The sequence below is a fragment of the Cryptomeria japonica genome, chromosome 3 (genome assembly GCF_030272615.1).
Source record: "Cryptomeria japonica chromosome 3, Sugi_1.0, whole genome shotgun sequence".
NCBI lineage: Eukaryota > Viridiplantae > Streptophyta > Pinopsida > Cupressales > Cupressaceae > Cryptomeria > Cryptomeria japonica.
Window position 1 is genome coordinate 289,552,524 of NC_081407.1, and position 15,892 is coordinate 289,568,415.

Genomic DNA, 15,892 nt, shown 5'->3' on the forward strand with positions numbered 1-15,892 from the left:
ATAAAGAGATTGGATGGTTTCAAAACTTCCATTTTATCCCTCGTCTGTTACATTAATGAATCCAGTTCCCAAAGGAGAAATATTATCCTCTCAGAAAGATAACATAATCATCTCACATACAATCATAAAACAAAATTGATAGCTTTCTTCTACTGACATCAGGGCTCCAATTCACTATCTATAAAATGGCAATGCAACCACTTAATAAGTATGGCAGTGTGTACTCCCAATCAACAACAAAAGTTCATATTGTAAAAGACATAGAGGTCATAAAATGGAACTGCATAGCACTTACTTCCAACACATAAAGTTAGAAAAGCCAATTATGGACACCTTTTAATAATTCGGAAGCAATTAAATAGCAACTGATAGTTTACCATCATTCCCTAGGAATGCAGATTCAATTCCAAAAAAAGAATATAATGCCTAATACTTGTCCCAAAGAAGCACATTCCAGGGTGGCCACTCTAAGTAAGTTTGGAAAAAACCAAGCTCACAATAACATTTCATACAAGAGGTAAACATATCCTCGAAGCAAAACCATCCAGCTAAGTTTCATAGCTGAGATGTTCCTTCTATCATGACTAACCCATTGCATACTTTTGGGTCCAGTTTCTTGCAGTTGCTTCATACTTTGCCTTATCAGTCTTATACATGTGAGCAATCTCAGGTACAAGAGGATCATCTGGGTTTGGGTCGGTCAATAAAGAACATATTGAAAGTAAAACCTGCATACAAAGTCAATTTGTATCAGATACCTTCTCATCCGAAAAAGCAATAAACCATTTCTGTTAACAATACAAATAAATAAATAGAATTTCAATACTCGTAGCATTAAGAAATAAGCACCTTGGATATTGTCAATGCAGGACTCCACTGTTCCTTCAGAATGTCAAGGCAGATACTACCATTGCTATTGATATTAGGATGGTAAACTTTTGTGCGGAATGCAACCTGCGCATATGTTAAAACATGGTCAACATCAGGACCCCGATGTATGTCTGGGAGGGGAGATTGGCCCCAAATGCACGCCACAGTGCATATCAAGATGGCCACAGTGATTTAAGGAATTTAGCTAATACTGGCTAAAGTCTGATAGCTTTAACATTACGATAATAAATACAGCTATATCTACCTCCTCTTACCTGACAGATTCAAAAAAGTGCATAAATAAGCCAACAGTATTAAGTTGTTAACAGTTTAGTTTTTTCCTTTTGCACCAATAAAGCAGGACAGTTCAGTTGAAATTATTAATTTAATTTTCAGACTCAAGCTAAAGCAAACTACCATTTGAAAAAAATGGAGAGGAAGTATCATCTACCTTGCAGATATAAATGGATAATCTTATTTAACACAGCCAACATGGAAAGACCAGAAGACAAATTAAGAGTTAATGATGTGGATCCCAACATTGCAGAAAATTGAATCCCTTCATTTTATTAAATAGATGACACTGATTGATGATATTCATCCTATTACGACCAAATTGCAGGTACCTAAATACCATGTTATATAAATCTCACAAATGTAGAAAACCAACAGCCTAGGCCATAAAGATGTGTCACGATTAAAGAATTGGGCACACTATGATAAAAATCACAAAGAATGGGAATGACATAAACTGAGGCTTAATTACATTTGAATATGGACACACCTTATTCTAAAGAAGTACGATCCTACACTCTTGCTAGACAAAACATACTCAAGCAAGCCTACTGCCACCAATCCAATGGCATACCATACACATTGATAAAATTTCTACATAACTAAAAAATCCCACAAGAAAGGGCAATTAGCTCCATTCCATACGGTAACCCACTTAATACAACGCACAAGGAAAGGAAAAGAAAATGGACCACATCAAGCCACCCATCAAACCAAACCATGCCTTACAGAATCTGAAGCAATCTCCAGGTATGCACTGGCATACACAATAAAAATATGGAGTCTTTATCAAATATCAATGTCAAGTTGAAGTACCTCCATACAAAATGCGTTAGGAGCCTTTAGTATACCAGGGCAAGGTTACTGCACTGTGTTCTTACAAAATTAAGTGACCCTTCTGATTATCTGCTTTATAGTTTCGCATTCTTTTAACTTGTAAATACAGGAAAATAATAGTGTTCTAACAAACAAAAATGATAATAATGAAACGAGTATTTGACATGCAAATGCATTGAATATAAAGCTCAATTAGGATAGACTACCTTTGGGGGCTTGAATGGATAATCTGGAGGGAAATGAATAGTGACCAAAAACACACCCCCTGAATATGGACTATCTGGAGGCCCCATAATTGTAGCTTGCCAATGGAACATATCCTCTGCCACAGGACCTACAAAAAGGAAGAGCGATTCCATAAAATTATTCAGTAGTAACCACAGGCCTAACCAGTTGAGGGTAGCAAACACAAAAAAATTGTCAGACAGTATTAATACTGAAATAACACATAATAATAGATGTTAATAGAATAAATAAAATTTATACACAGCTTCTAATATTCCCCAATGACATTTATAACACTCTTCATAGGCAATAATGGCAACACACAAGCAGACACACACGCAAGCTGTGTATTTGAAAGAAAGCTTCTGGAGGCAACTGTGTATATTGACATTTTGGATCACACTCAGCAATCCATCAACAGGAATCTCTTTTACAAACTCCTGGTGATAGATTGCTGAGTGATCCAAAACATTGATACAAATAACACACAGTTGATTCCAGAAGTGTTATTTCTAATATAACATTGACTCCAGAAAACTTATGCCAGCACAACTGTGTTTAAATTATTTTGCACTTCTTCTAATAATACATGTTGAACATAACATCACAGGCATATCACAGGTTTGTTGAGTAAAATAACTGCCCAACCTTAGTTGGTGATCATATATATAACTTTAGAAGAATAATGAAATTTTCTTTCCTTCCATTTCTTACTATTTTTTTCAATATTGCACAAATAGAGAAGAGACACCTAAATAGTTTGGTCACTTTTCTATACATGGTACTACGGCTGGTCAACTTATGATTAATCAAAAACATTTTGCAGTTCTGTTTATAATATATATCAAACATCACATCACAATCATAACACAGGTTAGTTGAAAAATAATTAAGCACTTGGCCTGATCAGCTTATACCAGGTACCCATCTGTTAAAAATAATTGTACCATCTCTTGTAAATTTGTAATTTAGAAAAGAAAGAATCCGATGAACCTGACCACGGAAGCATTTGAAAAGTTCAAATGAAAAATGAGTGGAAATTTCAACAAATTTGGTCAAATTACAACCAAATAAGCCCATAAAAGGAAGATAAAATCAGTGAACATATTTTACTCCTAAGTTCATATGTGGTATAGTATAACTCCAGACAAGAAAAAGACATAAATCCAATCGAATCATATTCCAGTTTAGAAACAAACAAAAAGCTTGTATAGTATAACTATAAACTAATCTATATAACAGAATACCATATACCACATTACTGAGCAAAGAATAAGAGAAAAGATTGCAGGCTCTATATAAATCAACATATGGCATAACCTATAAAAGCGATTTGTATGTTTCATATCATTGACCTCTACGGGGAAGACATGGTAACCAATAAAATTTTCTATGCATGTAACCAAGTAACAAGTATAGGAGACATTGCATGCAATAAGTAAGAAGGCGTATTGCTGCAACTAGGAAAACCATTAGACATTTTAAAGAGCACCATGGAGGGCTAATCATTCCAAATATCTAAAAACAAGTCCTCAAAAGATGTGTTCAGGAACCCCTATAGAGTTGCTTTAATCCATCATATATGATATGCCACATTTAAACATTCAAGGTGGCAAATAAAAGCCCAAACAAGTTAGAAAGCATGCCAAATAATTAGGAGAAATCAAAGCCAACCATAGCATCCATTTCAAAACAATTAAGACTTGGCCAGATTAAATTCCAGGTAAATTAAGAAACATAAAATGTAAATTAATAGAACTAATAAGCCTCAAAATTATAACAATTTGAATCTACTGTTAAAAATGCAGAAGATATTACGAACCCAAAATTCAAAATTGAAATGATCTAATCACTACTCATAAACTCAATTCACCAGATGTTAAAATTCCCACACTCCAAATCCAACACTAACTTGTCCAAAGTAAAAAATCGATGTTTTGTTGCTATGCCCACTTTCTTTGCAGAGCATCATTTCGTCTCATTCCCTCTTATTCATGAAAACCCTTCTTCACACAGCTCATTGTTCATCCACCTTTTTCAGGAATTTGCTCTCATCTTATTATCCTTCCAGAATATAAACTTGTCAGCACTATTCAACATTATACACAATTCGTGCACTTATTTCTGTCATTTAATATTTAAACCTCCTCTTTGTCTTGCAGATCATGCATACAACCCACACTCTAGATTAAACATTGCCAAGGACCATTTTACAAAACATGATTGCTTAACTAGAACTCGTTCAGAGAGATTTTTGTTGTCTTGAAAAATTCAAACATTCACAATCCACTTATTCTCACAGCACTCGTTCATAATGTTTTCACTTATACTTGAAACCTGCCCTTTGATCATCATAGCACGTATTACAGCTTCAAATATTTTATTACTGTGTATTCTCCCGTTTCTTTTGCAATTACTACTTGCACTTAACCTTGCAGCAACATTAACTCCATACAACTTTATTACAGTCCCCCTATCACACCATTCACCAATTTTAACTACATACAGATATATTACTGAAAATCTACCAGCTCCTCTACTTCCAGAAGAGCGTCATTTCATACCATTCACCCTCACATTCCTAAAAATTACCACATCTTATTGTTGCAACCACAGATACAAATATCATTATGCAGACAGAAGATGGTGTCCCAGTCAATGATTGTATGACTGGTTTTACACAATTCTGTGAAATATGATCAAAAGTTTTGGGAAGACTGTCTAACCATTGAGCCTATACTATTTTGCTTTTAAATAGAGTGGCTTCACATTTGAATGCAAAACTGTCTTGAGAAATTTGCTTGACTGGCAGGATCAATTGTCAAATTTAGGCCCACCCTAGCATGTGACAATCTGCTTCATCACCACAATAGTCATGCTTGATACTCCTCAACTATTACCCCTATTTACCACATACACTACATATGCGCCATAGATAGAAATTACACCTCACATACACTTACATGGGGCATCATTGTGCCCTAGGCTGAACCCCCTTCAAATAGTAGGCATCCTGACCACACATGAACCCCCTTCAAATGGTAGGCATCCAGACCACATATCCCAGGTAAGCTGGGGAGCTTCATCTTACCAAGATCTCCGCCCTGTTGAACTATTTTCCCTATTTTAGGGGGTTAACCAGTGTAACTGTAAACCATAGATAGATAACACATGACCATATAGACTCACACAGGTCAACGTTATACCTTAGAGTGGAACCCCTTATGTTCATCATCATAAATGATAAATCTCAGTGCAAATGGTTGGATTCATTTTCATCCCAACAATAGTTTAGCTTGACCGTCTTCAACAATTTTCCCTATTTAGCAGGTACAATACATACAGATCATTGATAGAAACTTCACCCCACACACTAACTTGAGGCATCCTCATGCCCTAGGCTGAGCCCTCTGCAAATAGTAAGCATTCTGACAACATATCACAAACATGAGATTGGGCAGCTTCATCCAAATAAAAATCATCCTCCACCCTTTTCAACTGTTTACCCTATTTTACCAGGTAAACTAATATAAACCATAGGAAGAAAAAACACAGCCACATACACTCCAACAGGTCAACCCTCTTCTCATTTCATTGTAGCTGCAACCCCCGTTCTGCTCACACCAAAAATCTCACACTTATCCAGAAAGGAAAACCCTCTTCTGCTCATCATTAATGAACTTTGAAACATTTCATCAATAACACCTTTTGCCAACCCAGCAAAAGGACACATGTTCAATGCAACTCCAATGAATAGGTACATCCAAAGCCATGTGCAATCTATTTATTGAAATAAAACTCCTAACAATAGTTAATGAACAGAGATCACCTCAAGTATTAGATCTTTCAAATGAAAAGCCCGAGCTTGAAACTGCAACGGATATCCTTATCATCAAAATTGTGTAAAATATTGCAGGGATCCAGGTTTAAATGCCTAAGAAACATGTAAGTTGAAATTGGATAATTTAATGCCTCCAAACATTAGATGAGATGCATCCAGATAGTAATGGCCGGTACAGGTCCCCATTGAAATTGGACAGGAGACATTACTATCCGTACCAAAATTTCAAACAAAGGTCATCCCATGGCAGCCAGTCATATTGACTTAAGATTATTACACAGAAGGATTTTCCTGCTTATAATAGCTCAAGACTATTTCAATAGGGAAAGTCGCCAATAATATTAGCAGAAGGTTATCCTAAAAGGCAATTTTAACAAACAAATAAAGTTCACGATTTTAACATTAGCTAAGAGTTCACAAACAAGGAAAGTTCAAAAAATAAAACTAGCTTAAGGTTATCCCACACGAAAAGATTGGCAATAATACCAGCTAAAGGTTGCCCACAAGGAAACTTTAGTAATAACACTGAAAAAAGGTTGTCCTACAAGAAAGGTTACCAGAGAATACTAACGATTATCCCAAAAATAAAGTTTGGAATAATACTAGCTAACGATTATCTTACAAGGAAAGCTCGGCAATAATCTGAGCTAGACATTGGCAGGGGAAAATTTACCGATCAAGATACCCCATCCCGCTTTGGGTGCAAGGAATCCAGAGGGGCATGGCCAAGTTGCCTTGCCTACTACAAATCTATCACAAAAAACAACAATTACTACAATCTCCCATGCCAAAGGCGGAAGATTAATTTCTCAGATGGGTATCCAACCACAAAATATGATCCCCAAAAGGGTATCCAAATCAGATCACCGACAAAGCGTCAGCCAAAGAAATCCTACATGGGTCTAACAGCCAGGGTTCCTATGGTTTAGATTAATAAAACTCCACATAACCACAAACTGCAAATTCACAACAAATAAGAAATCACAATTCAACACCAAAATTCAACCTTTTGTAACCTCCGATTCGATCGATTCAACCAAATTCTTAAAAAAGAGCTTCAAAAATCCAGGAAATTCAAGATTTTGAGCTCAACATTTTCATGTTGGCTATTAAATTTTCCAAAAAGGGCAATCAAGGATTGCGCACCTGCACTGCATGATGTGGGAGGGTCCTTCTGAAGATCCTTGAGCTCCTTCAGAATCCTTTTGGAAGCCATGAAACGAAGAACCAATAACAGGAGAATGGAAAGAAAGCAGAACGACTCGGCCTTTGGAAGCAAAAAAATGAAACCCTTATTGGATGAACTTAGGATACCGCAGAGCAATGCAAGAAATAAAGACTTGTGTGTTTGTTTATACGACTTGCTTGTACTTATTAATATACAATTGTTTCCTTCTTTTAGGATCAACCTGTGGTTAGGTTTTGAATGGGTCGGCTTTATGGGAGTTTGACCCAATCAGAAGGGTTGAAGTTAGGTTTGGTTTTCATGGGTATATTGAATTTTTTTTTTAACCCTTGGGTTTGAAATTCCAATGGGTTATATTAATGGTTTTGACTCAGGGTTTGAATGGAGCTGGGGTTTGTCCAGGTAAAAAGGTAGAGGGGAATGGAGGGAGGGTATTAAAAGTGGGGCTTTTGCTTTGGATTGCTCAATTTTCAAAGAATCTTTGAAAATATTTTAGGACCAATCTAGCTAAATAAAATAGTGAGAATGAAGAATATTTGAGATATTTTAGCCTAGGTAATAATAAATATTTAATGTGGTGGATTCTTTTAGGGATCATTTGGATAGGTACGGCCTTTAACTTTTTCATTTCTTATCTATAGAATTTTATTGATTCTTTTTCCTTAGGATGGAGTTTTGTAGATGATTACTATTTCTATATGAATTGGTAGGTGGACTTATAGCACATTTAAAATGGTTAATGGGATTTCAAATTTGGTGAGCTTCACAATGTTTTTTGAACTGATTTTATAAAATTATTTATAAGTGTAAAAGTCTTTAAATTGAAAAAAATGAGTTCAAAGCATTATTTTATAAGAATATATTTTTGTGTTTAGATAATATTTAGATATTTAAATTTGAAAAATTATAATTAAGGAAGTTGTTACACATAATATATATATTAGCAATTGTATATTAGTGTGTAATGGGTAAGCCAAAGAGGTGGAGAAGGTCAATTAGGAAAAAAAGGTTTATTTCTTGCATACATTTGTAGAATACGTGAGGTCAAATGGTAGGTCATTTAGCAAATTATGTTTGTCGAATACAAGTCTTAGTGGAGAAGTGATAGCTTCAAATCAACTATGCATCCTCTTATAGGGATTGAAATACGATTTAAACAAAATCTCTGAATGAGGGAGATTTTTAGACTCAATTATCAATATGTGTGCATGCACGCGCGCGCGTGTGTGTGTGTGTGTGTGTGAGAGAGAGAGAGAGAGACACACGCACACACACACACACACGGAGAGAGATTGTATTTATAACATCTAACAAAATTTCCTTCCATGATGTTATGGTAGATGTCGTATCCTATTATAGAGCTCTTGTTTTGGCACAATTATGGAGAAGATGGGCAAAGATTTTTGAGATTGGCTTTATACATGTTGATTGCATTTGTTTGAAATTTTTCAAGGACATTTTAACAAATTCATTTTGTGCATATTTTACAATTATAGAAAGCCATGACAACACATCTTTAGGAAATTCTACCAAACAATTTGTTCCCACATAATTTGATCACTTTAATTAAAATAAAGATTATTTGTCTAATTGCAAAATAATATTAAATTAATCTATAAATTATTTTATGATATTAATTAAAATTTTAATGATATTTATTATTGATCAATAGTTTTAATATAATATAATTATATAATAAATAATACATATTTATTGCATAAATTAATATATGCTATTTAATAAATTTAAAGAATGTTTAATATTAATTAATAAGTTAAATCTAACATAATTATATAATAAGTATAATATTATATTATATTGCCTCTACTTTGGATTGTTGGAATGATCAACCTCCCAAGAGCACAAACAGTTATAAACCTTCATACGAGAGAAGAAATATTTCACCAATAGATAAATGAATTGAGAAGGTTATCAATGTACAAGTGCCTTGGTTATAAAGGCAAAGGTAAAGATGTAAGCACCAATGAGGTGAGAGAGTAGGTAGGGTAGTTAGTATAACCAACTAACCGACACAAATAATAATGCAACCTAGGAAATATTAAATGACAACTAGCCTAAGGTTGGACTTAAGAATAATGAGTAAATAATAATTTACTCCAACACCACCCCTCCCCCCCCCCTGGGTGCAACTTAAGGAGAATATTAATATGCAATATGTGCCTCAACTACAAAACCATTTTAGGTACCCATGTACAATGCAAGTGCAATGTAAGGAATCTCTCACAAATAGAGAAAGGGAGAAAACCACATGGGAGAAAAATCCTCTTCAAAAGAGAGAAAAGAAACAAGATGCACGGATGGAGGACTGAATCACACCCCACGAGGACTACATAGATCATACACAATCAAATATCCCTCATAAGAAGAAATCCCCCTTATAATGAACAATAAAATACAAAAAATGGTGAGTTCTTAAATACAAAACATTGTCCAATGTCTAGAAACAACTTTTTTGCCCTTTGGAAGAAGATAAAACAAGTACAAATACAAGAATGCTTCCCATCTTGGATAGGAATTAGCAAGTGGATTCCAAATGTAGGATTAAATTCGCTCATGTATCATTCAGACCTTGGAAGATGATATCACGAACCAATCAAGAACATGCCCAATCATAAGAAAAGGTGACAAACAAGGAATCACTAGAAAATGATCTTGAACAAGCTCCAAAGACAAATAAGATGTGACAATAGTTGTACCACAACTATCATCCAATAGGAGAGATAAACCCTTAAATGTGTCTCCCAAATCTGAAATGTGAGATTCCATGAAAAATGAACCAATGTTTGTCAAATAAGAATCCCAACTAGGAAGACAAATAGATACATGTTGCTCAGGAATGATGGAAGTCTCTAGTGAAAGAAAATCAACTACCTTTGATGAAGAATCGGGAACCTTTGAAGCATATGTAACCTCATCTAAGGTTTCAAAATCCTCTAAAGGATCACAAGCATGAGTTATATTCTATGAAGAATGAAGAGGCACAAGAGAATTGGAAAGAGGATCGTTAGGGGATGTTTGAGTATCATGATCACCATATAACTCTCGAATGTGAGTCCAAAGAGCATGAGGGCACTCAAAATGAATATAAGTGACTCCAAAATGTCATAATTAACATTATCAAAAATAACTTTAAAGACCTTAGCCCTAAAGCTTTTCCAAATGCTAATCTCACAAGGTGTGCCAATAGGAACATGATTATACAAATATGGCAATAGTTGGAGCTCACTCAAATGAGAGAGAATAAATTTTCTCTACTGCCTACAGTTCCCCCTCTCCAAAGTAAATGAAAAATCAAATTCTATGATAACTAACAATTCTTCAAAAAATTATAAAGATAGCTCTATACAAACTTCTGAGAAATGATAAACTTGATTTTTTGGCAAAAAAAAATGTAGGGGCTTAGATGAGAGAGTAGATATATTGGCGGTTTACATGCACCAAGCACTAATGCAAGCCTATAATTGACCAAGTCTACATACAACGATCTCCATAAGTCACCATGGGCATCAAAAACAACACAAAAGGCACATGCGCACAAGCCAAGCAAGGTCAAACTACCAACTCATCGTGCGTGAAAACACAAAACAAGTATTGACAACCTCTATGTGAATGCATGAGTATGGGCTTTCCTCAACACTCACAATAAATGCATCAAGCACTGAGAATTATAAGGTAAGAGAAACTCCTTTGTCTAGTGAATGTAGGACAAAGTTCTCAATATTATGCCCAAGAAACTATGAACGGGCCCTCCAACGATTTCTTGCACAAATCTTAAGCACCATATGTGGAATCAAGAATTGTAGCCAATACCATGCAGTTAACTATGCAAAGACAAAATGTCTATTAATACATTTATTTTTCCTATGGACTAGAGCAGGCCTGGTCTGCAAATTCAAATCCAAAGACAACAAAAGACCAGTGTAGGTTGATAAGAGGCTATAAATAGGCTCTTGATAGATAACTTGTGTTCTCAAGTAAAGAAATTTGTATCTGATCCAAACCTTTGAAACAAAGGAACCTTCAAGATAGACACGCTGCGAGCAACGCGTATTTACTGCTAATGTGGACTGGTAACCCGCCAATCACCATAGCCCTCAAGAATATGATGATGTGCATATCACAACCTGGCTAGCCAGGAAATGGTTAGCTACAACCGTTGATGTCTTGTGGGCCCAATGAAGAAGTAGTTTTCCAGTGAAGGATATTATGGCCCATAAGAGTAAGACACAAGTGTTTCTCAATTATAGTCTTACAAAATGATAAGCCTAACTCGTAACTTATCATAGCCAAATTTTATGATCTCCCTGCATCACTATTACGATCTGTGAATCTGTGAAAAATACGTGTGATTGGGTGAAAATTAGGGTTTCACCATAAAATATAGTAAAACCACTATTTTTTCTTAATTACCATCACATTAGGGAGAGATAGGAATTTGATATATATGAGCCTAATAGACCAAGGTTTTGATTAGATTCTAGGCCTCCTAAATGGGGCTCTTCTTTCCCTAAGATTTGAATTGTAAAAGATTAGGGTACAATGGTGAATTATTGAACTAATTATGCATAAACAGTGAGCTACAATCATCGAACAGAGCCACAAACTTGGATCCAAGCAATAGAAAATGATTTGGATCTACTCCCCGAAATTCAACCTGAATTGTCGGGATCGTGGTGGTGGTCGCCTTGGTCCTCCAAACTTTCCACCGTCAAAAGGTGAACCTATCTATCTTTGTGAATCCTATCATTCCTTCGAAACACAACTATGTACATGTTCTCGCACATAGTGAAAAAAAGGGAAATTATTGGGAATAGGGGTTTGCCTTAGGTCAAACCTCAATTTTTGAATTAACCATGATATTGAATTGAAATGTAAATGAAATATTGTAATTAAATACTTTCCTTTTGAGGGAAAGGTTGAAAAATGAATGAAAATCTAATGATATACCTTTAATGAAGTTTTGTTTGTCTTCACCAAGAATTAGGGTTTCATGTAGATAGTCTTCATAAAACATAAAACATGAATGTCATCTCCAATTCTTGAATCTTGACTTCACTTCTGCTTCAATGCTTGATAGAAGATTGACTGCTTTCTAAAATGAATTTGCCAAAGTGTTATTGAGATATTGAATTCCTTAGGTTTGAAATGAGAGGGGTAGGCCTCCTTTTATATTTGCTAGTCAAAAAACAAATTGAATTTCTAACACAAGTTGACATGGGATCTAGGTCCCTACCCAAATTGGGTGACCGTTGTAAGGCCCCAAAATGGGCCCTTTTCGAGAGGACCACGGCATCCAGTGCCATGGTCCTAAACATTAAGGCTCTAGGATTAAGGGGGGAGAAAGTGTAGACAATGAAATGTTGACTTTGATACTTGGTGTGAACAAAATCAGTGCTTCAATCAAGCCTTAGAGGATGAATGCCAAAGTGAGGCCTAATTGAGGACAAAATTGTAGGCAAGTACAATTTAGGATGCTACATTTAGCCCCCACTTTAGCAGGAGTATGGGACTAAGCATGCTCACAGTAAAGTATAAAGGTCTGCATTAAAAAATTTCATCAAGACATCAAAGAGACAAGACACGCTAAACCCCCAAAGGAGTTTAGGATCTTACCACTTCAATATCAAGATAAAAGGGACATCATAAGGGAGAGGAAAGAGAGAGAGAGAAACATGATTGTTAGCCTGGTAAGGTTTGCTTACTATGAGTCATGAAAAAGAAAAATACTAAATTATAAAGAAAAAGGCTCAGTTTGTAAAGTAATTCGAGAATCAAAACATGTCATGGTGTGTGCATAAAGTGAAACATTGACCAGAGTGTATACCCCCATGTTAAAGCGATAGCATACGCCTTCTCAGGAATAATTTTTTAAGGTAGCATGCATCCAAATACAAGCATGTTACCACAATGATATGCCCCCAAGAAAGGACAAATCAAAGGATAATAATTGCAAACAGAAATCACATAAGGGATCCACTAACTCTAAGGTCAGTATGCTCTTATGATAAAAATATATATCATGAATATTTAAATTGAATTGACCTCATCCCTTAAAGGTAGTGGAACCACAAGCACAATAGAAGAAGGGAACATGTTTCTTTTGAGTCAACATGGAAGAGACCAAAAGAGATGTCAATGCTTTACATTATCCCCGAGTAGACAACACAAGGGACAACAAATAGAAGAATTGAGATACAAAAGAATGTCACAACAAATTCAGTCTCTTTATTACCTTGCACAAACAGAGTGACAAGGGTTATGAAAAGAGAACCTAACATAACAAAAAAAACACATCACAGGGGAAGCACATTACGAACAAGCAAGAGGGGAGAGAGAATCTACGACACAAATGAAGCTAATCAAGCAAATCATCTGCCTCCTAATCTTGTTGAACATTGTTTTGGGAAGGAGGACAAGATGCAAGAGGAGCCACTTCGAGTACGATAGATGGAGCTATTGCAAGTTCCAAACAAGGACCATGCTCTAATGATGAGTCACTTTGACTGTCACTAGGAGTTGGGATTAATGCTTCGAAAAATTATTTAGATAAATCATTGTCAACATCAACAAGCTCATACATATCATCAAAATTATTATAATCAACATTACCATCATGAACAACATCATCATTCATTTCTTCATCAAGATTAATAAAAATGGGATCTCTAAAATGAATAGAACATGAACTATCATTTTTCTTAAGCATTTTAAACTTGGTGATTTGGGTTGAACTTCCTCTATAGGGTTAGGTTAAAGCTGGACAAATGGGACTAAGTCAACATTCGGTATCTTCTGGGAGGAAATGGGTTGAGAATCAAGTTCATGAGCTTTAGCATGATGTCTTCATCGATTCTCTCTTGCACAGCAATTTTGTTTTATTTTACCTAAGGGTTGTAAAGATTTAGGATCAATGGGCATAGGCTTCTTTTCTTCATTTAAAGGTAGAGTAATAGTAGAAGGTCTACTAGGTTGAGAAATAAGAGATGTTAGACTCTTCCCTTTATAAGATGTAGGAGGTGGGACTGCGACATATATAGGAGGAATAAAAGGTGTAGGAAGGATACAAGGTCCATCATGAAGAGGAGGAATAGGTCTAGGATCTCTAGGATTACTCAAAGATAAGATCATCTCATTCTTCCACCTTTGATAAGATAGAAAAAGAACATCACTTCATGGCTTAAGAGGTTGAAATTGTTTAGGCCAAAAGTAATCAAGGGTGACATCTCCATGCCTCATCGTGGGTTGGTGCATGTTATGATTGATTGTTACGATAATGCCATTATGAGGGAATTTTAGATATTTATGAATAGTGTAAAAGATTGCTTTCGTGGAAGAGAGCCAATGATGTCCCAACTTCACATGAAATCAATCTAATGCAAGAATTATAACAAAAGTGACATCTAAGTATTTAGTACCAACCTCAATAGTAAGAGTAATAGAACCAATAGTAGGGCAATAAAAACCATCATACACCTTGATCACTACATTAGATTTATCATATTTTACTTGATGGAATTGTAAAGTATAAAGATATTCTTCAGTGATCACGTTCACCATACACACTGGATCAATGAGTATTCCTCGTGAGAGTTTGTCTTTGATCTCCACAATGACATATAGTGGGCCATCAGGTGCAACAATATTCTCACTAGGATCAAAGGTAATGCATAGGACCTTAGGAGTTATAGGTTTGTCAACAAGATTCACAATTTTATTAGACCCAACACCAAGATCATCAAGAGAATATAAGAGGCTCAAACTTAGCCACATTAGTAGAATGGGAAGGCAAAGGATTAGTAAAGATTTGGAGGTTTTTATTAGGAGGAGCTACGGATTTGTTTCCTTTTCCATTCACACTAGCTACAAATATGGTATTGTTATCAATAAAGTCTTGAATCCTATACCTTAAGTTATAACACTTCTCAATATCATGACCGAGTTAATGATGATAATGGCAAAATGCTTTGAGATCGTGATAAGATGGCAAAGGTTTGGAAGTATCAATTGGCTTGATGGAGGAAGTTTCAACACATTAGTATTTATCAATTTTATCATCATGTTATGCAAAGACTCAAAAAGAGGAGTAAATTCTTTTATAAAGTATTTGGATAAAGGGACCACACCTGATGTCATGGTTGTCACTTGAGTATTAATGTTGTCATTTATCTTGATGTATCCCTTATTTAGCTTAAACTTTGTAAAAGATTGTTGAGTACTCTCATTCTTATCAATCAAAGCCATTGAAGGAGATGATTCAAATTGACTTACTTGAAGCTGATAATTATGAAGCACTACACACAACTGCGCAAAGGAAGTAAACTTAGAAAAGAGAAGCTTACATGTAATGTCTCTTTGTATATTAGCAATAAAAAATCTTTGAACATCATGATCAGGTATAGGGTAAGCAATTTGAGAATACAAATGTTTATATCTACCAATAAAATTAGTCACTTTTTCTTTAACATCTTGCTTATAATGAACCAAATTAGTCAAAGTAATCTTAGGACCAATATTATTGTGAAATTGTTGAATAAAAACATTAACTAATTGTTGAAATGATATGATAGAATGTGGAGGCAAAGAACAATACCATTGCAAAGTTTTATCCCCAAAAGTTC

General features: G+C 35.2%; 1 protein-coding gene across 1 annotated transcript; it reads right to left on the reverse strand.

Moving 5' to 3' along the window:
• Window positions 1–267: 267 nt before the first annotated feature.
• LOC131049381 (ubiquitin-conjugating enzyme E2 8) lies at window positions 268–7,475 on the reverse strand. The gene is made up of 4 exons (XM_057983425.2): window positions 7,214–7,475; window positions 2,208–2,335; window positions 850–954; window positions 268–728 (listed from the first exon to the last, which is right to left on the reverse strand). Exons 1-4 carry the CDS (start codon window positions 7,281–7,283, stop codon window positions 585–587), a joined length of 447 nt encoding a protein of 148 aa, XP_057839408.1. The 5' UTR covers window positions 7,284–7,475; the 3' UTR covers window positions 268–584.
• Between the last annotated feature and the right edge of the window lie 8,417 nt (window positions 7,476–15,892).